General features: G+C 49.3%; 1 protein-coding gene across 2 annotated transcripts; it reads left to right on the top strand.

Annotated features, from left to right (window-relative positions):
* The first annotated feature begins 6,298 nt into the window (after window positions 1–6,298).
* On the top strand, window positions 6,299–25,139 carry MEOX1 (mesenchyme homeobox 1). 2 transcript variants are annotated; one of them, XM_061391977.1, is made up of 3 exons: window positions 6,299–7,193; window positions 21,530–21,702; window positions 23,029–25,139. In XM_061391977.1, the coding sequence occupies exons 1-3, from the start codon at window positions 6,725–6,727 to the stop codon at window positions 23,149–23,151; spliced, it is 765 nt and encodes a 254-aa protein (XP_061247961.1). In that variant the 5' UTR covers window positions 6,299–6,724; the 3' UTR covers window positions 23,152–25,139. The 2 variants fall into 2 exon arrangements, with proteins under 2 accessions (XP_061247961.1, XP_061247962.1); XM_061391978.1 differs by lacking the exon at window positions 21,530–21,702.
* Window positions 25,140–27,252: the final 2,113 nt, after the last annotated feature.

Genomic DNA, 27,252 nt, shown 5'->3' with positions numbered 1-27,252 from the left:
ATGACTTAGCAATTAAACTACTACTGCTAAGCAGCTCTGGGCCCCCTCTGTCTCTCATTGTAGCCTGGGTATCCCAGCTGGCTTCCCTAGCTTGTGTTTACTTGCCTGGCCCCTTGAGGGTTCATGACCCCTAGACCCAGAGGTCTCTAAGGCTTCAGGCCTTGACAGTCACGGTTCCCCCAGGGATGCTGGCCTTTGTCTTAAGTAGAGAGAGTGATTTGGTGCCTGCCCAGGGCTGCCCTTCCCACCTGGCCCCAGGCTCTGGAAGGACACATTCCTTTAGCAACTTCTAAGCCGATGCAGAGCAAAGCACCTTTGAGGAGACCCCCTCTACTCTCCTCAGCCCTCATGGGCCTTGCAGCCAGAGCCAGTAACTCACAGCTGTGGTTACCCGCGCTGATTTCTGTTTTAAAAAATACTGCTGGATAAACAGTGAGGGAAACCCGAGCTGTTCCCACACCACATAAATCCCTGGTTTGCTGTCCTATCTGGTTAGCTGGTTTTCCCCCCAAATAATGGCCCGGCTGCCTTGCATCAGGGGCTGGAAAGGCGCGCCCAGGGAAGTGGGCCGGGAGTCTTCCAGGCTGGCGCCCTGCCCGGGCCTCCCTCCTTCTCCCTTTCAGCACTTCCTGCCCAGGGGCACTCACCTTTGTCCTCACTTCTTCCACCTGCACGCCCTTGCTCCTCCTGCCTCCTGTCTGCATTGTCTCACTCCCAAGGCCTCCACAGGAGAACTTCCTGGGGGACCCTGGGCTCCTCTTGCAACCAGAAAGCCCACAGACAAAGTAAAACCTGCCCGACCACCACCCCTCCCTCTGGAAGTTCCCCTTGAGAATGTCCTTCCAGAGCCTTCTGTCAAAGTGCAGATATCCTGGCTCAGAAAGTAAGGCCAGAGTTTTCTCCATCTTGAAGATTAGTTTTGCCTTGGATGACAGTTTCCAGACTTAGCGGAGGGGGCGGGAAACAGACACCCAGTTGAGTTTGAATTTCAGATAAATAAAAAATTCCTTTTTAGCTTAAGTGTGCTCCAGTATTATATCTGAGTGGCTGTGTGCTAGGTCGTGTCTGACTCTTTGCAACCCCATGGACTTATAACCTTCCAGGCTCCTCTATCCATGGGATCGTCCAGGCAAGAAGACTGGAGTGGGGTGCCATCTCCTTCTCCAGAGGATCTTCCCGACCCAGGGATCGAACCCACATCTCCTGTGTCTCCTGCATTGGCAGGCAGATTCTTTACCACTGAGCCACCAATATTACATAGAGCATACTTAACTGGGCTCCCTGTATTTTTTTTCCTGGCTGCCCTAACGAGAGCTTGCCCTTGAGATTCACATGCTTCTAGCTCCTTCAGGCACAGAAGCTCTAGAAAGGGCACGTTTATTGAGCATCTACTGAGTGTCTACAGGTCGTCTATACAGTGAGCTTCTACTTTTCAGTTGAGGAGACCGAGATCAGGTGGCCTTCAGGAGCTGGAAGTCAGAATCAGGTGACTCAGTGCCTCAGATGACTGTGTTTTCCAGTCCTCTGCCCACAGTCTCGGTGCAGACAAGTGATGGCTGCACCAAAAATTTACACACAAGAGAGGAAACTCATCTGAGAAATTGTCTCTAATATTAACACAGTGTTCTCCAGGATTTAAGGCAAGACCCTGTCATTGGGTCCTTGGCGTGGAATGTCCTGCAAGCTTCCTGGAAGCATCTGTGACCATTGTGAGGACAGTATTCTGTGGTTTACTCAACTCCAATCTGTCCATCGAATTGGTTGTGCCTCATAAAAGTCCTTGGAGAAGGCAATGGCACCCCACTCTAGTACTCTTGCCTGGAAAATCCCACAGACAGAGGAGCCTGGTAGGCTGCAGTCCATGGGGTCACTGGGAGTCGGACACGACTGAGAGACTTCACTTTCACTTTTCACTTTCATGCATTGGAGAAGGAAATGGCAACCCACTCCAGTGTTCTTGCCTGGAGAATCCCAGGGACAGGGGAGCCTGGTGGGCTGCCGTCTATGGGGTCGCACAGAGTCGGACACGACTGAAGCGACTTAGCAGCAGCAGCATAAAAGTCCTAGAGGTCAGTAGTGACCCTGGTATCTCAAAGCCTTCCAAGAAGCAAAGGACATATACATTCAAAATTAATCCCAGGACCAGCCACAAACATTCAGGTCCAAAATGATTTCCATCCTTGGAAGATAAGACAGCTTGTCTGTCTCCCCTCTCATCCCTCTCCCCTCTCATCTCCCTCTCATCCCAGCAATACATGGTCTTGCTGGGGATCAGGTGTCTTATCCGACTCTTGTTCTACTGAGTGAGTGAATGTTAATGGCCTTCTCCCTCTCAAGTGGCCTTTTGAAGTTGTCCTCAAGGCAAAAACCTCAGGTATACCATCATCATCATCCAGACATTACCACTAAACACTGTACATTAAGCTATGGCATGAGATTTCCTACAATACCTCATTCACTTCTCAGCAACCCAACTGAGAAAGAAGGGAAAGAAGAAAAAACTTATTCCCACTTTACAGATGAAGAAACTGAGGCTCAGGAATTCCCTGGTGGCCCAGCGGTTAGGACTCAGAGCTTTCACTGCTGGGGTCCAGGTTCAATCCCTGGTTAGGGAACTAAGATCCTACCAGCTGCGTGGCACAGCCAAAAAAGATTAAAAAAAAAAAAAAATGAAGCACAAATGATAAACTGAGTTACCCAAGGCCATTCAGTTTATTAGTGGCAGAGCTGAGAACCCACACTCTCCTGATTCCCAAGGCCATGACCTCAACCCTCTGTTATGTTACCATAGAAGAAGGTGTGGGAGTCCAAGGGCAGCTAGGATGTGCTGTCTTCATCCTCTGTGGAGCCGTGACCTGCCCCATAGTCCAGCAGAGTAAGGAAAGAGGAGATAAAGTAATTCCCCACGTGCATCGCCCTTTATGGTCAGCCAGTTCTTTTCGCAGGCATCAGATCGTGGATCCTCTTAACAGCCACACGAGGCGAGTACTGTCATCTCTGCTTCAACAGCCACATAGCAGAAGAAGGACAAGGCCACACGTGGAACTCGAGCCTCTGCCTCCGGGCCCAGGTTCTCCCCTGACAGCCCTGCAGTTGCAGGCACAGGTCGGGGGTGGGGAGCTGTGGGGGATTCCCAAGGACACGGCCACGTGTTGAGCACAATGGGGGAAATTCCAAAAGTTCCTTGGGATGGCTCAGGTGTGGCCAAGCCCACCATCTTCCTCAGGGACCCTCCTCCTCACGCAGGCTTTTCCTCTTCCTCCTCCAACTCCCCCAACAACAACCAGAAACCGGGTCCCCTCCCTTCCTGGAAACCCTGCTCCCCTTGGCCGCTCAGGGCTTTTTTCCACAAACAGCCACGTCCATCCATCTCTGTCTTGCGGGCTTCGGGGCCTTGGCGGGAACACGCTGACTTTGAGGAGGTTAAAGGTGCCGGTGCTCGGCCTTCATCTAACAAATGGGTCGCCGTGAGGGGAGAACCATTGTTGTTCTTTCCCGGCCTCAGAAGAGGAGCCTGTCAGGAAGATGGAGAGGCCAGCAGGCCCCCGGCCGCGCCCCGCGGGGAGGCTGACAGACGCCGGCAGCTGTGCGGCGCCAGGGTGCCAGGGCCCTGCCTTCTCAGCGCAGAGGGCCCCCTGCACCCCTCCCCAAACCCCTCCTGACCTCTCAGCCCCCTCCATGACCCAGGACCCAGCCTTCCAGGGGCAAAGGGCCAGGCCCTGGGCCTCCCTGGGATGGGGTCCCTGGCCAGATGGGGAGGACAGAGCCGGAGTCCGGTTATAGCCTGCGGGCCAGACCCCGGGAAGGTTCCTCTCCCCGCCAGCCTCCTGTGGATTCCTTCCAGAGCCCCCACAGCCTGCAGCCCCTCGAGGGACCTCCCCAGGCTGTTCTCTGTGGAATTCCCTCAGTGCCCCCTCCTCAGTCCCATTTGGAATCATCCAGGTAAAGGAAAACTAGATGGACTAGGAAGGGAGCCACTTTTATCCATTACCTACTTCGCACTTCGCATAAATGATTTCATTTCGAATTCTCCAACATATGTGGGGCGGGCATTCTGAGACAGTGAGGCAAGGCTGCCTGGGTTTGAATCCTGGATCCTCTACTTCCCAGCGGTGTGACTTGGGTACAGGTTATGCAGTCTCTCTGTGCTTCCTCCTCTAAAAGATGAAGAAGGTGAGAACCCAGTGGGCTTTTGTAGCATCCATTGGGGAACGTGGTTGAGGCACTAAGATCAGTGGCTGAGTGGAAGCTGTAAGGACCATCCCAGGTTAGGGGAAAAGGAAGCTCAGAGAGATGAAGTGACTTGTTCTGGGGCACACAGCTGGGAAGTGGCAGATTCCGGACTTGAACTTTGAACTGTCTAACCCCAAAGTCCGTGCTCCTTCCTCAGCATCAAAGTGCTCCAGACTGGACAGCCGGCCACCTGAGGGCAATGCCTGCTTTTGCCGTTTCTTAGTTATGTGATTCCGAGCAGCTCACATTATCTGTCTGAGCCTCTATTTCTTCATGTGCATAAATGTAGAGTGTAATTCTTTCTTTACTCAAAATAGGAGGGTTGTAAGGTTCAGAGGAGAGATGTACGCTCAATGGGTAAGTCCTGGACAAAGCAGAGAAGGGAGTCTGGTTTGTGGCTTTGACCCCAGCTCCTCCACCAGCCTGCAACACCCTGGCTGCCTGTTCTGGAAGATGAGATGCCTGTTTAATTAACATCATGTGTGCTGCCTCCAGGCCTCAGGGCTGAGACCCATGGCCCCTCCTCGGGGAACCTTGGGCATCTTTGGAACCAGCCAGCATATACACTATTCTTACCGTCCATTCCCATTTCAGCCCCAATCCTGCTGCACTAGACTATGTAAATAATTCAGTGGGCAAGGAGCTCTGACCCTATATGCTTGGAATGTCATTCTCCAAGAAATTATATTAACCCTCCAGAGATACCAACAAGCCATGGTGACTGAGTAGACTCACTGGCCAGTTGAAATGGCAATGGATCCTCCTGTGATGGGCACCAGCCTATAAGACCATGAGAAAGTGAAAGTCGCTCAGTTGTGTCTGTCTCTTTGTGACCGCATGGACTGTAGCCCACCAGGATCCTCTGTTCATGGAATTCTCCAGGCAAGAAAACTGGAGTGAGTTGCCATTTCCTTCTCCAGAGTATCTTCCCAACCCAGGGATTGAACCCTGGTCTTCTGCATTCATTGCAGGCAATTCTTTACCCTCTGAGCCACCAGGGAAGCTCTTAGACCATGAGACTGTTTGTCAAAGAGAACTCTTTGGGGACTTCCCTGGTGGTCCAGTGGCTAAGACTCCATGCTCCCAATGCAGGGGGCCCGGGGTTCAATCCCTGGTCAAGGAACTAGATCCCATGTGCTGCAATAAAAATCGAAGACCCCCCGTGCCGCAGCTAAGATTCGGTGCAGCCAAGTAAATAAATATTTTTAAAAAGAGAGAGAGAGAACTCTTTGGGGAACAAGAAGCTCCTGATTCCTATTTCCATGCACAGACTCCATGGAAAACTTGGCGCCTGGGGGTGGGGAAGACAAAGCAGGTGGGCGAAGGTTACAGGGCCAGAGAGCAGGTGGGGAAGCCAGGAGAAACTTCAAGGCACCTACCTAAGTGTCTTTCCTTTGCCTTGGAGAAAAATGACTTGAAACCCCACTAGACAAGAGTGTGGCTAATTGGCATGTAAGTTGGGGGTTAAAGAGCGGAAGGAAGAATCTGATTGTTTTTTTAAGTTACTGAGAAAGTGAGAATGTCACTGTGGGCCGAGAGAAATACTTTTTTTTCTGGAGTGTGTCTCTCTTTCTACTACAGACCGTAGTGGGCCACTGAGACTTGCAAAAAAAAATTGCTTTTAATCCACCTTCCTTTTTGCAAGCAGCAGTAGAAGGGCCTTTAAATCAAATGCAATCAGCAAACTTGTCTCTTGCACTTATTCCCCGCTTCACTCCCTGGAATTTGGCACTTGATGGTTTCTGGATCTGACTTAAGGCTTTTTTCAAATCCAAGACTTGGGGAATTTTGTTAACAGTGCAATAAAATAACTTCATAGTGTTATAGGAGGCACATTAAAGAAAGTGTGTGTGTGCTGCTCTCTTTCCTTAAAAAAAAAAAACAGACAATGTTTCTTTAAAAGACTCCATCTGCAAATCCCATTAGATGTGCATATAAGGTTTCTGATGATTAATAGTTGCCTGCTCGGGTTTTGGTTGGAGGGGATCGTGTGTGTGCTGGTTAACCCCTCCCTCTCCTCTCTCACATTTCACTTCAGAAATTTGTCACTCTCTCCCCACCGCAGGATTTAAAAGTGTGTCTCAGCAGCCCTGGACCAGCTCTTTGCAGGCATTTGCTGCGGGCTCCAGGACAAGCCCTCGTCAGCCGGTGCGTCTGGGCTGGGACAGTGAAAATGTTTAGTGTCATCGGCGACAAATACACGTATAGGGGACCCCACTAGGCAGGCTGGTGGGTCAGGGGGAACAGGAAGCCAAGAGCCAAATCCAACATAGGTGTGGGCACACGCATGTGTGGCCACCCACACGTGTGCGTACTCTGAGGAGCAATTTTCATTTTGGTTTTTGTTTTGGTTCCTGGGGCAAATTTTCTATCGAACACTTTTGCCCTCCTGTTGAAAAAAAATCTTTTTTTGTTGCATTTTTAACAATTTGAATATAAAAAGGGTAAGAATCCAAACTTTGAAAGGATTGAGGCGGGCAGCAGACAGCAGATGGATCCAGCGGCCAGCAGCTGCATGAGGGGTCCCCACCCCCCAGCCCCCGTCTGGGGCTGCCTTCGAAACCCGCACTCGGAAGGCACTGGGGCCTCAGGGCTCCCCCACTACCCGCCAACCCCATTCTCCTTCCACCAGAAACCAGACTTCCCAGCGACAGCGACAGCTGCATACCCCGACTTCTCAGCCTCATGCCTGGCAGCCACCCCACACAGCCTGCCCCGGGAGGAGCGAGGCTTCACTGAGCAGCACCCTGCCTTCCCACAGCCCCCCGATTGGCACTTCCCTGTCTCGGAGGCCCGGCGTAGGCTCAACCCAGGCCCCGTGGGGGGCTCCAAGGAGATAGGGGCCAACAGCCCAGGCCTGGTGGACACCACGGGAGGCCCAGGCGAGGACTATGAGGTCCTTGGGAGCACTGCCAACGAGACGGAGAAGAAGTCAACCAGACGGAAAAAGGAGAATTCAGGTAGGTGGCTGAGGAACAGCTGACTGTTCCTTTACTGTGTGACCTTGAGGAAGTTGCTTGCCTTCTCTGAGCCTAGGTAGCCTGATGTGAATGGGGGATAATATGATCTAACCTCCCCAAAGGCAGGAGACTTAAACCAGTTACCTTTGGAGGTATTTCTGCTCAGAATTCTGGGATTCTCTGGTGATAGGGGCTGTGTCTGTGTCCTCACCTCTCCTGGGTTCCAGGAAGGATGTGCTGAAAAGAGAATGAGACAGGATCCACAAAGATTTGGAGGGCAGGTGGGATGGAGCTTCCAGGGACAGGTTGGCAAAGGCTGGAGGGGGCTTTTGTGAACTGGACTGCGTCTGGGTTACAGTTCTCCCCAGTATGCCCCAGCCGGTTCCAAATGGCCCCGAGAGCCCCCGGGCTTACTCCCCAGGAGAGTTAGCTTACTCCCCAAGGCTCAGAGGGCTAGGACCAAGGCTGGGACCCTGGGCAATCAAACAGAACCAGGACTCTGTGTCTCTGGAAGTCTAGAGGCAGCAAAGCAGACATAGGGCAGGGATGCGAGAGGCAAACGCTAAGGTATGGGGCAGACTGCCCGTGAGGAATGCGCTGCCCTGCTGGGCTGTGTGCACAGGCCGAGGGGCAGCACAACCTGCTAAGGTCTGGGTGATCTCCCAAAGGCCACTCCTCAGAGGAGCCCTCCTGAGGAGTCACCAATCTTGGGGAGAGTCAGAGAGGCAGGCAGCAGAGGGTAAGCACTGGTGGAGTATCAGAGGCCAGAGGATGGAGCTGACCTGCTTGTTCAGATCCCAGTTAATGTCCATCTCCTCCTGGTGGTGGGGACTGTTCTTTCCTCATCTCCCCATGGGACCTCCCAACTTCTCTCACCACCCATTCACCTTTTGTCTCATTCGCCGTCTCTATTTCGACCAGAGCAAGACAGTGCCCTTGCCTCCTGCACCTACTGCCCGACTATGTCCTCCTAACGGCTGCCCTTAGGGTACATCTATCTGTCTGAACCTACAGAAAAGTTTTCATGGGGCTAATGAGGGGCAGGCAGCGAATGAGAAGACCAACCAAAGAGAACACTCTCTGCTTTAGTTTACAAAGTGCTTGCAAAGTAGCCCAGATTTCCCGAGCACCTTCTGTTTGCCGAGTTTTGGCAGAGGCTGCAGGGATGAATAAGGTGTTCTCGCCCCCAAACAGCTCAAACTGAGAGGGAGGGGAGGCCAGCAGATGCCACTGGCAGTCACTGTGCTATGACTGAGGGGTTCAAGGTGCTGGAAGAAACATACAATAGTTCTGAGTCGCACAGGTTCGAGTTTGCTCCATCAGGTCTTATCAGTGCCTTGATTCTTTACTCATGGAAAAGAAGAGACTGAAAAGCTTGAGAGGAGTTCTGCTAACATGGAGTTAAAAGAGAGTGACCCACTCATCCCAATGTACCCAGCACTTTCCTGGTTTTAGCATTGAAAGTCCAGTGTCCCCAGGACAGTTGGTCACCCTAGAAGAAAGCTCAAACCTCAGACTTCAGACCCCAAATCCCACACCCTTCAGTAGATCTCAAACACAATCCTCATTTTGAAATATCTGGCCTCCATGCTTGAAGAAGTCCCTCAGTGTGCTCACAGTGGATGATAAAAACCACAGTCCCTGGTGGTCCAGTGGTTAAGACCCTGTGCTTCCCCTGTAGGGGGCAAGGGTTTGATACCTGGTCAGGGAACTAAGATCCCAGGTGCCATGCTTCAAGACCAATAAATAAAACAATAATTTCTTTGATTTAAAAGCAAAGCAAAACAAAACATAGCCCTCTTGGATGCTATGAATAGGAGGGCTCTTTAAATTCTCAGCCAGTTAAACCCTGAACTGTTCCTAGGCCTGGCTGGAGATTTGCTGAGAATGGGACACTTTCTGCTTCTCCTCTCCAAGGAACACTCAGCTCCTTGGCTGTGCCTAGTTGAAGAGCTCGCCCCTCTACAGCGCCTGCCACTGTAACTCTTCAATCTCTGCCCACACCCACCTCAGCTACATCCAGACACTTTCCAGGGAGCTGTGAGCCAAGGGTACTGGGAAGGCATGGACAAAGCCAAGGGCCAGGCTTAGACAAGGTCATTCCATGTTTCAGCTGGACCCAAATGCACCATCTTTCCTTTTGATGAGTGGCCCGTGGATGGTGCTTCTCACATGCCAAGCAGCTGGCCACCCCAGGGCACCCTCCTCACAGAGTCAACTTCTGGTCAGGAGAGGTTCCCACCCAGGAGGGGCTCTGAGCTCTCCCTCAAGGTCCTCTCAGAAGCAGCACTGGCAGCAGCAGTCACACAAGGCAGGGCACAGCTAGCTGACTCTCATTCATTCTCTGGGGTTCCAGACACTCTGTGGTCAACATGGAAATCTTTATCCCCCAGTGGCTTGCATCGTCCTTTGGGATTTAATTAAAGAGGCAGGAAAGATCAGCTTTGTAAGAACCTAAAGAAAAGGGAAAGCGATGGGCAGGGCTCACAACTAACTCCAGGAGTCTGGAATTCAGATCACAAGAGACAAATCCACAAAGAATCACCACCCTGGGACTTCCCTGGTGGTCCAGTGGCTAAGACTCCACACTCTCAATGCAAGGGACTGGGGTTCGATCTCTGGTCAGGGAACTGGATCCTGCATGTCCCAACTAAGACCTGGCACAGCCAAAATAAATATTGAAAAACAAAACAAAGAACCCCCACCCACCCTATCAATCCTGATCCACTGGTTGGACTATTTTAAACTTTGATATCCTATTCATCATGGACTTTTTGTAAGAATTTTGATTTTTTTAAACATTGTGTTAAAATATTCTTTCTCTTCATTACTGTGGTTTTTGGCACCCCTTGCATGTTGTACTCAATGTGAGTGTCTCGCCCCGGCCCCTGCTAGGCCATCTCTGGAAGGTTAACCAGCACTGATCAGAAGTGTGTTTTCCATTATGCTTCACAATCAGGCAGACAGGTTGCGTGTTGGCACTGCCACTTCCCACTGCTTGACGTTGGGAAAGTCCTTAATTTCTCGGAGCCTCTGTCTCCCCAGCTGTAAAATGGGACTATAACAGTATCACCTTCTACATAGAGTCCCTGCAAAGGTTAAACACTGTGATCCGTGAGATGAACCCTGTGCCTTGCACATGAGTTCGATAATAGTGGTTGTTAATGGTATCAGGCCCGTCTTTACAGAACTAGTCTCCAGAACATAGAATCTGAAAAATAGCCCTTTGTTTGGGGGGACAGTGGAATTGAACATTTCAAACATGCTGTCTCAGAAATTCCTGAGCCTGGGATATAAAATGTGGAAACTTCTTAAAATCATCGTTGGTCCTGAAATCCAGTTGCCATCAATTAGGAGCCTGAAGCTCAGAGATTCACCAGAGAAGCTGGGGGAGGGAGTGAGTCGTGTCTGGTAAACGTGTCCCAAGCTGGTTGGCCTGGCCAGGAAGGGTCCCGTAACAGAAAGTTACTGAAAGTTCGTTTCGAAAGGAACGTTCTCTGCTCACCGGTCTCCTTCAAAGCTCTGCTAGTCCCAGCTGCTTTCCCATCACTTGCCATCACTGGAAGTGGAGCTGATTGCTCAAGGAAATGGTCAGGAAAGAGGGGCTCCCTGGACCCCACTCTGAAACTTTCTGTTGGTTCACTGCACAAAGCTGATTTAGGAGTTGGTTGTGATGTTAACTTGCCCTAACCACTCCTGCTCCAGGGGGCCAGGGAGCGTTAAAGACCCCTGCTGGCAAGGACAGCTGCCACTCCTGTTTGCCCTCTAATCTGTCATGGCTACCATGGTCATCTTTAATTTATGGGAATGAAGGATTTCATGGTGATTTCCTGATGGAGTTCAAGGGAAGGTCGCGTGTGATCAGCCCGGCAGCAACAGGTGAATCTGATCGGCCGCCTGGGAGGGCCTCCGTGCCTGGGATCCCCGCTGCTGGCTGATGCTCTCACAGTCATTCTGTCTTCATCAGACTTGCTTTGTCCTCCACCCCATACTCCTGAAGCTCCAACATGTGTGCCTCCCAGGGCTCCTCCTTCCCTGTTTTCTCCCCTGTAAGATCTGATGTCCACCTGCCCTGCCCCTGCCCAGCTACGCACACTCTCAATTTCCCCTGAGGTTGAAAAACCCTCCACAAAGTGGCCTCTTTCCTACCTGGTTTCCCTCTACAGCCCACCCATTCCACTTCTATCTCCACTTAAGAAGCCACCAAGCCAATTTAGTTGCCTTGAAAAGGCACCCTGCTTTTTCTCCCCACCACCCCGATTTGTCCAGTGCTTCCCCTTGCTTCCCCTTGCCTCAAACACCCTTCTCTTCCCACAGCCTTCTGCCTTATTTTAACATCCAGCTTGAAAGACATCTACTCCATGGATCCTTCACTCCTTCCATCCTTCCTTCATGATTCCACTTGTACATGGCATCATTTCAATGAAAGTAACAGTTTAGAAGTTTCAAATGACAGTATCGCTAGAAACTGTGGCTGATTTTATAAATACAGTTTGCACCTTCATAAAGGACCTCTCCTGAGGTTTCTTACCATCAAACATCTAATATTTGAAATCTGTTTTTTCTTTATTATGATCAAAAACATATCATGTAAGCTTGACCATCATAACCACTTTTAAGTGTGCGGTTCAGTAGCATTAACTATATATATATATATATACATAAAATTGTGCAACAGATCTCTAGAACTTTTTCATCTTATACAATGAAATTCTACATCCATTGAAAAACAGTTCCTTTTACCCTCTTCCCTGCACCACCCCTCTCCCCAGGCCCTGGCAACCAGCATTCTACTTTCTGTTTCTAAGAATTTGAACTTTCAGTTCAGTTCAGTTCAGTCGCTCAGTCGTGTCCGACTCTTTGCGACCCCATGAATTGCAGCACGCCAGGCCTCCTGTCCACCAACTCCCGGAGTTCACTCAGACTCACGTCCATCGAGTCAGTGATGCCATCCAGCCATTTCATCCTCTGTCGTCCCCTTTTCCTCCTGCCCCCAATCCCTCCCAGCATCAGAATCTTTTCCAATGAGTCAACTCTTCATATGAGGTGGCCAAAGTACTTGGAGTTTCAGCTTTTTACCTCATATATGTGGAATCAAGCAGTATCTGTCTTTTCATGATAGATTTAGTTTACTTAGCCCGGTGTCCTCAAGCCTTATCTGTGTTGTAGCATATGACAGAATTTCTTTATTTTTTTTAAGGCTGAATAATATTCTGCTGTGTGTATATGCACATTTTCTTTATTCATTCATCTGTAATGGCCACTTGGTTTGCTTCCACCTCTTGATTATTATCAATGATTCTGCAATGGACGTGGATGTGCAAATCTCTTTAAGATCCTGCTGTGAATTCTTTTGTATATATACTCAGAAGTAGAACTGTTGGATCATATGGTAACTATTTTAATCTTTTGAGGAACCACTATACTGTTTTCCCTATAGAATGCTTTTGTTGACCATACTTTTGGTGTCATATCCAAGAAATCATTGCCAAATCCATTCTCTCCATGTTTTCTTCTAGGAGTTTTCTAGTTTTAGGTCTTGCATTTTTAGGCCTTTAATGTATTTTTAAGTTAATTTTTATGTGTGGTGTACAGAAAAGATCCAACTTTATCCCTTTGCTTGTGGAGATCCTGTTTTCCCAGCACCGTTTGTTTAAGATTGTTCCTTCCCCATTGTGTAGCCTTGGCACCTTTGTTGAAGATCATTTGATCATTTATGTGAAGGCTTACTTCTGGGCTCTCTATTCTGTTCCATTGATGTATGTGTCTCCTCCTATGCCGGTATCACAGTGTTTTGATTACTGTCGCTTTGTAATGTGTTTGAAAATCAGGAAGCAGGAAGCCTCCAGCTTTGTTTTTCTTTCTCAAAATTGTTTTGGCTATTCAGGGTTCTTTGAGATTTCCTAGGAATTTCAGGATGATTTTTTCTAGTTTTGCCAAAAAATGCCATTGGGATTTTTGTAGGGATTGCACTGAGTTTGTAGATCACTTTGTGTAGTATGGACATTTTAACAATATTGCCTTTCAAAATCCATGAACACAGGATGTCTTTCTTTTCATTTGTGTCTTTAATTTCTTTTAGCAATGTTTTGTAATTTTCATTGTACAAGTCTTTTCCCTTCTTAGTTAAATTTATTCCTAAGTATTTTATTCTTTTTGATGGTATTGTGAATGGGATTATTTTCTTAATTTCCCTTTTGAATTGTTTATTGTTCGTGTATAGAAACACAACTGAGTTGTGCATGTTGATTCTGTATCCTGCAACCTTGATGAATGTATTACTTCTAAAAGGCTTTTGTGGAATCTTTGGGGTTTTCCACATACAAGAGTGTACTATCTACAAAGAGAGATCATTTTACTTCTTTCTTTCTGACTTAGATATCTCTTAACTTCTTTTTCTTGTCTGATTGCTCTGGCTAGGACTTTCAGCACTATATCAAATGGAAATAGTAAGAATGGGCATCCTTGCCTACTTCCTAACGTTAGAGAAAACTATTTTAGTTTTTCACCACTGAGTATGATATTAGCTACAGGCTTTTCATATATGGCCTTTATTATGTTGAAGTAATTTCCTTCTCTTCCTGGTTTGTTGAGTGTCCAAGAATCCTTTGGTGACCTCTCTTTCCACACATGTGGAGCATGCCCTGTTGACAACTCTATTTTAGCATCAAACCACAGTTGGCTTATATCGAGTTATAGATGCACACAATGGCCTTTTTCCTTAAAACAGAAGTGTCTAGATAGCTGGAATGCTATCTGATTCACCTGTGCAGTATCACTAGCACCTACTGTAACATTTGTACACAGAAGCTGTGTGTCTGGCCAATAGCCTCTACTGTAATCTGGCATTCACTCATTCATTTTCTCACTTTCTGAGAGTGGCTCCACCGCCTGGCATGGGGTTTTCACCATGTGTGCTGTGCTTCTGTAAAATGCATCAGGACTTTTATAGTCTCACTCATGAAAAAGTGTGCAGAGAGCCAGACTTCAATCATAAAACCAGCACAGGGTCAGGGTGAGTGCTGGGGTCAGAAAGATGTGTAAACATCCACATGCAGGCTGGGCTGACTCACAGGAATCCCCTACAGGGCACTGGGGTTGGGTCCAGCAAGGGGAGCTGCTATGGCTGAGCAGCAAAGGGGACCCACCATGGTCAGGCACTTAGGGGGGCTCTGGGCTGGGCAGTTAAAGGGCCCAACTGCCACGTGAACAAGTGGCTGTGCTCACCAGTCTAGAGGAAAGCACCCCTTTTTCTAATTTGCAGAGAGGTCCCTATGGTCTTGCATCAGCTTTGTACCCATTATGGCCTTGTTCCCTCTCTCTCCTTAGTGGTAAGCACAGCTGTAGGGAGTTAGGTGGGGGGCATCTTGGCCCGCTTGGGTATAACAAATACCACAGACTGGGTAGCTTAAACAACAGACATTTATTTTCCCACAGTTCTGGAAACTGGAAGTCAAAGATCAAGATGTTGGCAGGTTCGGTTTCTCCTGAGGCTTCTCTCTTTGGCTGGCAAATGGCCACCTTCTTGTCATGTCCTCACTTGGTCATTCTTCTGTGCGTGGTCATTCTCTGTGTCCTCATCTCTTCTTATGAAGACACAAGTCAGATTGGATTAAGGCTCACGCTAACAGCCTTCCTGGAGAAGGGAAGATCCACCCACTCCAGTATTCTGGCCTGGAGAACCCCATGGACTGTATAGAACATGGGGTCGCAAAGAGTCGGACACGACTGAGCAAAAGTATTTAAACTACTTTCGTACTCTGTACTTAAAGTACAGAAAGTACTTCTGTGAAAGTACTTAACAGCCTCATTTTAACTTCATCACCTCTTGAAAGACCCTATCTCAAAACAGTCGCATTCGGAGGTACTGAGGGTTAGAATGTCAAAATATTAATTGATAGAGGGGACACGATTCGGCCCATAAACAGAGGAAATGGGGACAAGATTCTAGCAGTGGCACAAATGCTCCAGTTAAAAATCCCTTTGGCAGGACCTCAGAGCTTCCCTAGCCCGGGGTCCAGGGTCTGTTGGCCACTAGAGCTTTTCCATTCTTATAGGGTGTTGCTTCTGGCCACAAGGAGATCCTGCATTCTTTTTCGAGTTTGTTTGTTTGTTTGTTTGTTTGTTTGTTTTTCATGTGGACCGTTATTTAAAGTCTTTATTGTATTTGTTACGATATTGCTTCTATTTTATGTTTTGGTCTTTTGGTCACAAGGCATATGGGACCCTAGTGCCCCGACCAGGGATCAAACCTCCATCTCTTGCATTGGGAGGTGAAGTGTTAACTACTTGACCACCAGGGAAGTCCCAATCCTGGCATTCTTATTTTTTTCACACAGAGAAGAAAAAATGGAGACTGTTTTAGGAATGAATCCCTAGAGAAGCAGGGTGTTTGACAGACAAAGGAAAGGACGTGATAACAAAATAAATGGACAACCTCAGTAAGTGTCACCTGGGTCATGAGCATGACTCTTGAGCATCACGCTGATTGCAAATCCATACCCACCTCTGAGGGGCAAGACTTGAGGCCCCTGGAGACCCCTAGAGCCAGCGTCCTCAGTGCCCACTCTGCCCACTGAATCAGGCTGCCCTGGCACCTCTCAGCTCCCACCCCCACTCTAGCCTTTTCTATTTCATGTTTTCCCATCTTCCTTGAATTCAATGATGAAGGAACCGTGTGAGCAGCGGGGCCTGGGTCCTAAAGCCTACACTTCCTTTGGTGACAGCTGAGGGCGACATCTGGAACTTATAAACACAAAGCCCAGCGCTGCCTGTGCCTTCCCCAACCATCTCAGAAGCTCACTGCAGCTCCTACCTCTCATTTCCACTGCCCCTCCCCCCTCCAATTCTCTGCTGCAAACCTCCATGGTCCCCACACCCCAACTCCTCACTCAGTCCATTCCACTTTCCCTCATCAGAGCCCACCGTCACTGCCTGCCCCACCACCACCACCTGGGACTCTCAGCAAACATGACTCTACCCCTAGGCATTCCCATCCCAGAGAACATAACCTAAATTCCCCAGGCCCACTGCTGGGCTCCTCAAAGAAGCTGGGAGCCCTACCATGTCTCCTCAGGCCCCCATGGGAGAGGAAAAGGGTCTAGACATTGAGGTGGGGCGGGGCCCAGAGAGAGAGGCGGGCCAGTCCTAGGAAGCCAGACAGGTCTGGATGCAAACGCATCTGGGGAATGGTTCCATCCAGGTCTTGTCTATTTTGAGGGCTTTAACTCCTCCCTCTGAAGCTGAAAGTGTCAAAACTAATGAGCAGGGCATTTCCCCAGTGGTCCAGTGGTTAAGACTCCATGCTTCCAATGCAGGGGGCGTGGGTTCAATCCCTGGTCAGGGAACTAAGATCCCACATGCTTCACAGTGTGGTCAAATTAAAAAGAAAACAAAACCACAGCTAATGAGCACATTAAAGGTCTGGTGTGTAGCCCAGGAAACTATAGGCACCATTTTCAGAGGATTTGCCAAGGTCTCACCTAGGGAAGTCCCTGGGAGGCCGACCTGGACACAGATTCAGATTGCCATCCTTGGAGTAACCACATCTCCATACTCATTGTCCCCGCAGCCCAGGGTGACCTAACCTGGACGGGTCCCGGGGGGCTTTGGGCAACCCATTTAATCTCTGGGTCTCAATTTCCTCATTTGTTCTATGGTCTAATGTATATCTTACCGGAGAAGGCAATGGCACCCAACTCCAGTACTCTTGCCTGGAAAATCCCATGGATGGAGGAGCCTGGAAGGCTGCAGTCCATGGGGTTGCTAAGGGTCGGACACGACTGAGCAACTTCACTTTCACTTTTCAGTTTCATGCATTAGAGAAGGAAATGGCAACCCACTCCAGTATTCTTGTCTGGAGAATCCCAGGGACGGGGAAGCCTGGTGGGCTGCCGTCTATGGGGTCGCACAGAGTCGGACACGACTGAAGCGACTTAGCAGCGGCAGCAGCAGCATACCTTACCTACTTCACAGAATAATTAAGAGGATCTAATAGGAAGCAGCCATGGCAAGGAAATAGCTTCCTCTCAAGGAAATCTGGGTTCTCAGCCCACTTCTGCCACTAACTTGCTGTATGTCTTTAGGCAAGTTTCTTACCTTAACCTATAACATAAAAAGGCCACATCAGATCATCTCTAAGTCCCCTTCTAGGTCTGCTATTCTATGATTCTATAGTACAGAGGAAAGCCCAACAGAAGTTTATCTCTGGGGAAGAGAAACCCATTGTCAATTGTCAACTGCAATGTGCTATTTGAACGTGGGGCATGTGACCATCTATCTGGTCTTGGATAGAAATTTATGTTAAATGGCTGTGAGAGTTGGGGAGTAGGAATACAGGACTCCAAAAAAGGCACATTCCCCAACGTCTGTCTGAGCCTCCCTCTAGTCCCGATAAAGCTGTCTGCTGACTTTAAGAAGGCCTGCCAAACGTGACAGCTATTTATGAAATAATTTACCTTGGATGGTGTAAAAGCTCATGGTGGAAACCACAATATCACACAGACACATCCTGTTTGCATTTCTCTGGGCACTCTGGACCATTCCATCATGGCCCTGCTCCCTCTGAGGGTGTGCAGAGGATGGGGTGGGGTCACGTGGCTCCTCCATAGACACAGAAGCAGCCTGCTGAACGCCAGCCTCCTCCCTCTGCTGTCATGGAAGAAGCGCCCTTTGGCCCTGGGGAAGAATCAGGACCAGGAGGACTGCTGTGGATCCTCACGCAGATCAATTCTAGTTACTGTGCCTGGAAGCAATAGTGACACAGATTCGAGCACAGATATGCAAAAGTACTGGGAGAAGGGAAAACAGTTACAAGGCCAGAGATTGAAAAGGCGTCCTTTTCGCACGGTTCTTGAGACGTGGTGTCCCGAGAAGCACCGTGTTTTACTTCTGCCTGTGCTACCTCTCCAGCATCATCCCAGTAGAACCTCTTCTGGTGGTTCTTTCAAAGGGATCTCAGTTGAATGCCATGCACTGTGCTATGTTAACACACGTCTCCCATCTCATTTTACCTTCGAAGCAGCCTTTTGATCACAGTGGTCGCGATAGCTAACTTGATATACTTCTGGCCCTTTTGTCATTTCTAACATTTCTAAAGGGTTCTTAACGCCTGTGGGAAGCTGATGAGGGACAAAGGTCTTCCCGGTGCCACCCTGTTTAGCTGAATGTTGCCTTGAGGTTCACATACGGGTTCAGACACTGGGTTCCCAGCTTATCCTGAGGCCCCAGTGCCCAAATCAGGATAATAAGAGATGAGAGAGGAGAATGGATAGGGAGGGTTTGCCCTGGTTGTCGCCACCTCCACACCCCAACCAGTCCAAGACCAGCTACAAAGGGCTCGGCTCCTGATCTCCCCTCTTCTCTCTAGGAAACATTATGTGCAGGACTCTGTATGTGTGTATAGGATGGGTATAACTGGGGAAGAGGTGTCCATAGGGCACCTATGCACACCTAAGCAGGCCTGGGAGAAGGGGAAGGTGGAGTGTGAGCATCAACCCAGGACAAGGCTTCTGAGAGCGCTGGAGGTGGAGATGTACAGAGCTGCCCCCAGACAGCCAGCCAGCCACCAGAACCTGACACCAGGGCTGATGATGGCCATGGCTCTCGTCAGCTGGATCTGGATTCAAATCTCAGTTCCGCTGCCCCAAAGCTACCCAGCCAAGTTCCCGGGCCTCTCTGAGGTTGCTTCTGCCTCTGTATACTGAGAAGGACTTAGCAAACATTTAGCAAGTACCTCCTATGTGCCGGGTTCAGTAGCAAGTGAGAAAAGCAGTTACATCCCTGGGGAGAGACAGCTATGAATCAAATTATCACACAAATCCACATGACAAAGATAAAGGGATAATAATACTGCCTACTCCTTCCAGTGTTATGTGGGGACGATTAAAGCCGTGACTGCATCTTAGCACAGGTAAGACTTTAAGAAGTGACAGCTGCTATTACCCCAGGCCCTCAAATGGCATCTCAAGGAACCGAAGAATCAGAATACTATATATTCGTTTCAGCGCTTTGAAGTTTTAAAAGCATTTTCCACCTACAGCAGCTTGTCCAGGCTTCCCAATAACGCTGGGAGGTAGATTTCTAGATAAAGAGGCTGAAGCCCAGGGAGGTTAAGCGACTTCCTGAGAGGCTCCAGCAAGAAGATCCAGGATGCAAACCTCGGCGCAAGTCCTCTGGGTTTGACACACCCGCTGATGTGAAAGGAAAGTACTGGGAAACACTGAGTCCCCGGGCAGGAGCGGATGGGAACCGCGCCAGGCTTCGCGGCCTCGCTCCCCCTCCGCGGCGTGACCATGACCGCCCCTCCCTCCCTGGGCCGCGACGGCCAAGGCTAAGGACTCCTGGGGGACCCCGGCCGGGCGGCGCGTCCTTCCCCTCCAGCCCCCGCTCCGCTTCCGGAGAGGTCCGGGCAGGCAGCCCGGCGGGAGAGGTCGCCCCCTTCCTTCCCGGCCCCCGGGCGCGGGTGGGCAGCCCACCCGGACCCGGCGCGGACAGCCGGGCATCGGGGCTGCAGGGAGCCCAGGAATCGGGGCTGCGGGGACCCCGGGAGGCGGCCCTCCTCCGCCTTCTCCGCTTCGCTTCCATACGCCGGTCCGGGGCGGGAGACGTCCCCATCTCTGTCCCGCTCGCCTCCCCGCTCCTGAGCCGCATGTCCCCGCCCTTCTCCCGGGCTCCTGGCGGGGACTCGCCGACTGAAATACAAGGGACTGCGTGGAAAGCGCTAGAAAGAACCGGCAGGTTGAAGTTCCCAACGGAACGCGGAGTGGACGAGGGGGCTCTGTATCCCGACCCGGTTTGGCAGTCTGGCAGTTTGGCCAGCTTCCCAGTCTGTAAAACAAGGACAGTGAGTTGAAAGACTTCTAATTTTTAGAGCCCTGCGTAAAACGTGCTTCCTGGAGCCCTTTCCTGGAGCCCTTTCCCGGCCACGTGGCACGCGTTGGTCGTTCATTGTGTGGGTGTGTCAGTCTCCTTCCTTTACGCCTCTCCACCCACCACTGTCTCTTACCCTGCTCTGGGAGGTCACGATACAGTCCCTTCTATGTATACAGCACTTAACAGTTTGTAAAGCCCTCCTACATGTATTTCATTACAACAGTGTGTGAGTCAAACTGCCTGAGTGGATTCCAGCCCCTCCACTCACTGGCCAAAAGAACAATTCACTTCTCTGTGCTTAGTTTTCTGGTCTGTAAAATGGGTTTCGTCCTAGAACTCACCTGGCTGAATTCCTGTGCGGATTAAGTGGCTGATATCCCTAAAGTGCTTGGTCCCTGCACGCCTGTTAGCAGCTGCGACTGAGCCCCTGCTATGTCTAACCCAGAGCCTCCTTCATAAATGAACTTCCCAGACTGGGCCCCTCCTAGTGTCAAAGGTAGGGGCTAGGGTAGGTCTTGGAAGCCAGGAAGAAACTTAAAGTAGCGCTTCTCAATGTACATGTGCACACAACTCCTAAGGTTAGTAATAGTGTTAGTCGCTCAGTCTTGTCCCTGACTCTTTGCAACCTCATGAACTGTAGCCTGTCAGGCTCTTCTGTCTATGGCATTCTCCAGGCAAGAATACAGGAGTGGGTTGCCATGACCTTCTCCAGGGGATCTTTCCCATCCAGGGATCGAACCCGGGTCTCCCGCATTGCAGGCAGTCTTTACCATCTGAGCCACAAGGGAAGCCCTGACTCCTAAGGGGATCGTGCTAAAATCCAGATTCTGATTCAGTAGATCTGAGGATGGGAGGTGGGCAGCAGGAGATCTTGCAAGTCTGGTCAGTGCCCAGGCTCTGCTGCTACTGCCACCAGACCATCCTTTGAGAAGCCAGGTCTTAGAGCAGTGGTTTGTAACCCTGACTGCGTGTCTGAATCATCAGAAGCCTTGTTAAAACAGATCACTGGGTCCCACTCCCAGAGTTTTTCATTCAGCAGGTGTGTGTGTGGTGATGCCCAAGGATTTGCATTCAAAATGAGTTCCTAGATGGGGCTGATCTCCCCGAGGACAGAGAACCTCCGTTTTAAAGCATCTTGCCCCACAAGCTCACAGCCACTACCAGTGTCAAGTTGAGGGTGGCTCAGGTGGTAGAGGTCATTCAGCAGCCAAAGGCAGCTTCCTGTGCTCTGGAAATTAAAAATAGTTGTTTGAGGGGCAGGGCACTTGAGGTTGGGATCCTAAATTCTTTCCATTTCTCTTAGGGTTAAGACATTAGAAGGGATGATAAAGCGACACGGTGGGATCTTTCTCAGCATCCTTTAAAAATAAGAGCGACAGGCTGTGCCTCTGCTTGAAGACAAAAGAAAGGGAATCAAGGTCCCTGCGGTTCATGTCTTCCTGTTTGGGGTCCTCTCTCCCCAGACAACCAGGAGAATCGAGCGAAGCCAGAGGGCGCCAGCAAGGCCCGCAAGGAGCGGACAGCCTTCACCAAGGAGCAGCTGCGGGAGCTCGAAGCTGAGTTTGCTCATCACAACTACCTGACCCGACTCCGAAGATATGAGATCGCAGTAAACCTGGACCTCTCCGAGCGGCAGGTGCAACATGGAGGAGCCCCTCCTCTTGTGGCCATCCCTCATTTCCTGTGCTCTCTCATCCCCCCCTTCCCTCCCCCCTTCTCCTGGAACCTTCTCCTTCCTCCTCTCCCTCCACCCAATCCAGACATTCTGGTTGTACCTGACAATCACCTGTGGAGATTCTAACAAGGCCAATGTATGGAGCTCACCCCTAAAGATTGTTTTCACTGGTCTGGGGAGGAGTCCAGGCATCAGAATTCTTCAAAGGTCCCCCAGGTTGGGACTTCCCTTGTGGTCCAGTGGTTAAGACTTCTGCTCCCAATGCAGGTGACCGGGTTCAATTTCTGGTCAGGGAACTAGAGCTCATATGAGGCAATTAAGACTGGTGCAGCCAAATAAATAAATACTAAAAAAAAAAAAAAAGTCCCCCAGGTGATTCTCACATGCAGCCAGGGTTGAAACCTCTGCTCTGCTTATCCCCAAATGTGAGTGTGCAGTAGAATCACCCAGGTCCTTGTTTAAAATGCAGATTTCAGGGTTCCACAGTGTGATAGTGCAGTAATAGAGTAATAGAGGGAATCTGCATTTCTAGTAGGTTCTCCAGGTGATTTGGACATGCAGCTGGTTCCTGGGCACACTCTGAGAAAAACTTCCTAGCCGTTTGTTTTGGCCTCTTCTTCAGAGCATTCCACCCATACTCATGCTCTGATGGGGAGTAAAATATAATAATAATTGATAGCAGCTTTCAGTTGAGAAAGTGATCAGCTGGAGTGCTGGATTTAGAATCAGAGGACTTAGATTCAAATCTTGCTTCTACCACTTCATAGCTCTGGGACCTCTGGATCACATCTTCTCCTAACCTCTCCTGTCTCCAACTGGGTCATAACCCCACCCTAAAGGTTTACATGCAGGTAAATGCTGAAGCTCAGATGAGAAAATGCCCACATCAGAGCTACCTAAGCTGGAAAATGCTTTCCAAATGTGCCTAAGGGAAATGTTGGTGTTTCTGTGTTCCCAGATTCCTGGGTAATAGAAGCTTGAGGGAGGGTGTCCACTTAAGAGGGGTGGGACTTGTGGAGGGGGTGGGGTCAATGCAAAGTGACATTTAGTACTAGTTCTTCTGTCTGTGATGTTTTCTTTATCTGGAGACGTAAGACAGGTCTTTGAACAGATTGATGAGTCTTCCCTTTGGTCTCAATACCTGGAGCCTTTGGAGGCATGGGGAGGGGCAAGCACAGTTTCGAGTTGGGCTTCCTGGAGCTGCACCCCAGGTACCTTGAGCATCAGTATTGGTGAGGTGGTCACACCTGCCCTGAAGTGACTGGGCTCCTCTGCTTCCTTCATCAGGTCAAAGTGTGGTTCCAGAACCGAAGGATGAAGTGGAAGCGTGTGAAGGGGGGTCAGCCCATCTCCCCCCACAGGCAGGACCCCGAGGATGGGGACTCTGCCGCCTCTCCAAGTTCAGAGTGAGATTCTCCAGGGAGCAAAAAAAAAAAAGACTGAGGACTGAGCCCCCTACCAATGACCCCTACCCCAATCCCACCTTAACCTTCTCCCACTCTCCCAGGGCAGCCTCTCCACGCTTCACAGTGATTCCTGGACAGAAAGCTGCCCAGGGTTCCTGGGAGCCTTGAAGTTTCTAGAAAGTTCTGTCCAGCATTACTCTGTCTTTAGCAGCCCCTTCCCCAGGGCCTTCGCTTACCACAATTCTCATGGAGTCAACCCAAGTGAATTCGGAGAATAGCTCCAGGGACACTGTTTCTTGGGGTCTAAGCTGCCACCCACGCCTCCTTCTCACAACCTTCCTCCCACACCGGCCAGACCTCCTCCAGTTCTGGACACCTGGCCTGATGGGAGAGGAGCCTTGAGACCAGCTGGTGAGTCACAAAAACAGATGCCCCCAAAGGAAGGCAAGGAGACACACACACACACACACACACACACACACTCTAGACCACCTCTCCTTTCTGGGTTTTGTTCTGAGGCTTTGGGGGACCTCAGTTGTCCCAAAACCCCAGGGAAAAATCAGTGTGAGGAAGTCTGAAAACAGAAACTTAGCTGCTACAAATCAGAAGCCATCCATGAATCCAAATTGGCTGGCTCCGTGGGCAAGTTCATGAGCGCTGGCTGGAAGCAGACAGTCAGGAGAGCAGCTTGGTATAGGTCTCTGTGTTCCCCACACTGGCCTTTCATGCTGGCTTGACTAGGTGGGTGAGAAGGGACCCAGGACAGCACCTGCTTCTTCAAAATCAATTCAGGGACATACCTGGGATTGTTGAGCTGGACTCCAAATCTCTGGAACAGCTATTCCTTTTAAATCAGTAATTTCTGGACGGAAAAACTATCCAGATGCTCACATTATTGAAGTGAGGGCTGGAGAGGGTCCCAGTGTTCCGAGGATGGAGCAACCATACGAGGGCTGCTTACTGGGTGAGGGCCTAGAAATGTGGGACCCTGGTGTGGTTTCTTTCTCCAGCTGCAGGGTCTTGTGCTTTCAAAGAACTTTGGCTGCAAAAGGACCAAGAAAATGTCCTACTTTCTCCATGGGATGCATCTGAAGCCCTCCGAAGTGTGCATTCCACAAATGCTGTTATGATGGGAGGAGCTGCCACATTTATGTGTGGACTGCCCAACCCCCACCCCAGGACTGTTGGCCCAGCAACCTGGGGCTACTGACACCTTGAGAGAGGCCCCTGCTTGCCTCAGTGCTCTGTCCCCCAACGCCAGCTGGTGTTGCAGAGGGAGGTCAGCAAGAGTTTGAGTTCTTATATGTAGATGTAATCATTCATGTGTAAAAAAAAAAATACAAAAACCAAAAACCCACCTCCCTATCTTGAAAGGACAGACTCTCTGGAAAATGATTGCCAAGTGAGATGGCTGGTTAGAGCATGTGTAATTTTTTCTAAACTATACTTCATCTATTTTCTTTAGATTACATCAAGTTAACTGTGTACGATCAATTAACTTAGAAAATTCTTCGAGAAATAAAATCAATAAAAAGAAAAAAAAGAGCAGAGTTTCCAGGTCTATTTTCCTGGAAGAGCTAAGAACCACATGTCTGTACGTAGTCCTCTGATACTCATGTGATCATCAGCCAGACAAGATCTAGAAACAACAAGAAAACAGAACTCCTGTAAACCAAGGTATCCCTTGGTTCTTCAAAATGTAGGGGTGCAAATATAATGAATGTTTAAAAAAAAAAAGTCTTGTCTTCCTTGCAACTGTATTGTCTTCATTTCTCATTGAAAAATTTTAGCTTTCAGTTTCCGTAACCTGTGGCTTATCAAATAGACAAAGTTCCATAAACAAAAGGTGAACTCCTTTGTTAATAAAGGAAACTTGACCATAAAACTAACCATCCCTAATTTTTAAATTCAACGTTTAGAGGTTTTTGTTTTTCAGGGTGCAACAGTGTATACCAACAGTAATAAAAATGACACGAGAAAAAGTGTCCTCAATTCTGTGTCTTTTTAATTACAAGGGATTTATCTCACCGAGATGTCAGCAATGGACAAAATAGGCCTGGCTGGACAGAGAGGAGGGAGGGAGCTCGGAGGAGAGTCCTGGCCAGGATTTGGCTCTGAGGCTGTTTGGCCCTGGTGTGGGAGGTAACCAGAAATGACATCATCAGGAGCTGGCAGAAGAAAGCAGACCCACCAAAATCAAGGTGCCAAAGGGAAGGTTCAGGTTCAAAGCCAAGCAAAGCAGACACCCCAGGCATTCCAACACCCGCTGCTAACTCAATTCCTGTGGCTTCAGAGGACATCAACCTCTCTCTTGGTTTTCTTGTCTGTCTAGAATGTTCCTTCTCTGTTTCCCATGCAGACTTAATCTCCCTTTCTCAATGCTTTTGCCTGCATTCCTAGCTCCAGGATTTTCTCTTTCTGTCTACTGCCCTTTTCTCCCTCTTCTTACCTTCCCCAAATGACCCCATTTACCTACATTTGTTTAAATTGTGGTAAAATGCCCCAACATAAATTTTAAACCATTTTCAGGTGTACAGTTCTGTGGCATTAAGTACTTTCACACACTGTTACGCAACCATTGCCACTGTCTCCAGAGCTTTTTCATCTTTCCAAACTGAACTGCTACCCATTAAACGGTAACTCTACCTTCCCTCTTCCTTCCATTCACCTCCATTTATACAGCATTTACTCTCTGTCAGACACTGTTCTTTCTGTCTCCTTCTCTCTTTTTTTAATATTTGTTTATTTATTTGGCTGTGCCATATCTCAGCTGTGGCATGTGGGATCTAGTTCCTCGATCAGGGATTGAACCCAGGCCCCCTGCATTGGGAGCTCAGAGTCTTAGCCACTGGACCATAAGAGAAGTCACTTCGGCACTGTTCTAAGTGCTTTACATGGACAAATTAAATTATTAATTAATAGTTCTCTTAATAATACTGAGAGGTAGTACTTCTATTCCTGTTTTACAGATAAGGTAAGCAAAACAGAGAAGTTGAGTAAGTCCCCCAGGGTTTACAGCCCTTTAGTGGTCATCACAGATCATATGTGTGCTGTGCTTAGTCACTCAGTCGTGTCTGACTTTTTACAACCCCATGGACTGTAGCCCGTCAGGTTCCTGTCCATGGGGATTCTCCAGGCAAGAATACTGGAGTGGGTTACCATGCTCTCCTCCAGCAGATCTTCCCAACCCAGAGATCGAACCTAGGTCTCCCACATTGCAGGTGAATACCCTCTGAGCCACTAGGGAAGCCCATTATTATATGAAAGTGAACGTGGCTTAGTCGTGTTCGACGTGGCAACCCCCCGGACTACTGTATATTCCATGGAATTCTCCAGGCCAGAATACTGGAGTGGGTAGCCATTTCCCTCTCCAGGGGATCTTCCCAACCCAGGGATGGAACCCAGGTCTCCCGCATTGGAGGCAGACTGTTTTACCAACTGAGCCACCAGGGAAGCCCTCATAATCATATGGTTGGGTCCCAATTTTTTTTCCTCCCCTGTAGATGAATATGTCTCCCTGACCATTGCTGTGTGCTGTACTCTTGTGGAAGCAGTGTATGGCCCCTCCCCATTGACTTCAGTCTTGTGCATGTGACCTGCTCCAGCCAATAGAATGTTCCCTGCTGGGTGCCCTGTTGATGCAGAAGTTTGAGAGTTATCATGTGGCTATGTCATTGCTATTTTCCTTCTGCTCGAGGCTGAGATGGGGGTTCCACAATTACCTCGGGTTCCAGAATGAGAAAGACATAGAGCAAAGCTAAAGCCAGCCCATAACCTTCATCTCTGTCAGTGAGGTCATGAAAATTGGCTGTTGTAAGCCACTGGGATTTGAGGGTCATTTGTCACTGGGGCACCACCTCATGGAAACCAACCACTCCACTGATGACACTGAGATTTGCATCCTGGCATTCTGGCACCAGACCAACATTCCCCACCCCTGCTCTGGAAGCTTCATGTTTGATCTTCTGCTGTCAACTGCCCTTTGCCACATACAGGTACTTCAGACTCAAAATACCTGAAGGGGAAACCTCCATTCTCTGGATTAGGCTGGCTCCTCTGCCCGCATTCTGAATCATGTATTTTAGTTGGCAACACCACGACCTAC

This window comes from Bos javanicus, chromosome 19 (assembly GCF_032452875.1).
Source record: "Bos javanicus breed banteng chromosome 19, ARS-OSU_banteng_1.0, whole genome shotgun sequence".
Classification (NCBI taxonomy): domain Eukaryota; kingdom Metazoa; phylum Chordata; class Mammalia; order Artiodactyla; family Bovidae; genus Bos; species Bos javanicus.
This window is presented reverse-complemented; position numbering and strand designations above follow the sequence as displayed.

What these genes read in the sequence shown, in the direction of transcription:
- MEOX1 (XM_061391977.1), top strand. Translation starts at nt 6,725, where the DNA reads ATGGATCCAGCGGCCAGCAGCTGCATGAGGGGTCCCCACCCCCCAGCC. An exon ending in ACGGAAAAAGGAGAATTCAG is followed by an intron (nt 7,194 to 21,529) that starts GTAGGTGGCTGA and finishes CTCTCTCCCCAG; the next exon opens with ACAACCAGGAGAATCGAGCG. An exon ending in TGGACCTCTCCGAGCGGCAG is followed by an intron (nt 21,703 to 23,028) that starts GTGCAACATGGA and finishes TTCCTTCATCAG; the next exon opens with GTCAAAGTGTGGTTCCAGAA.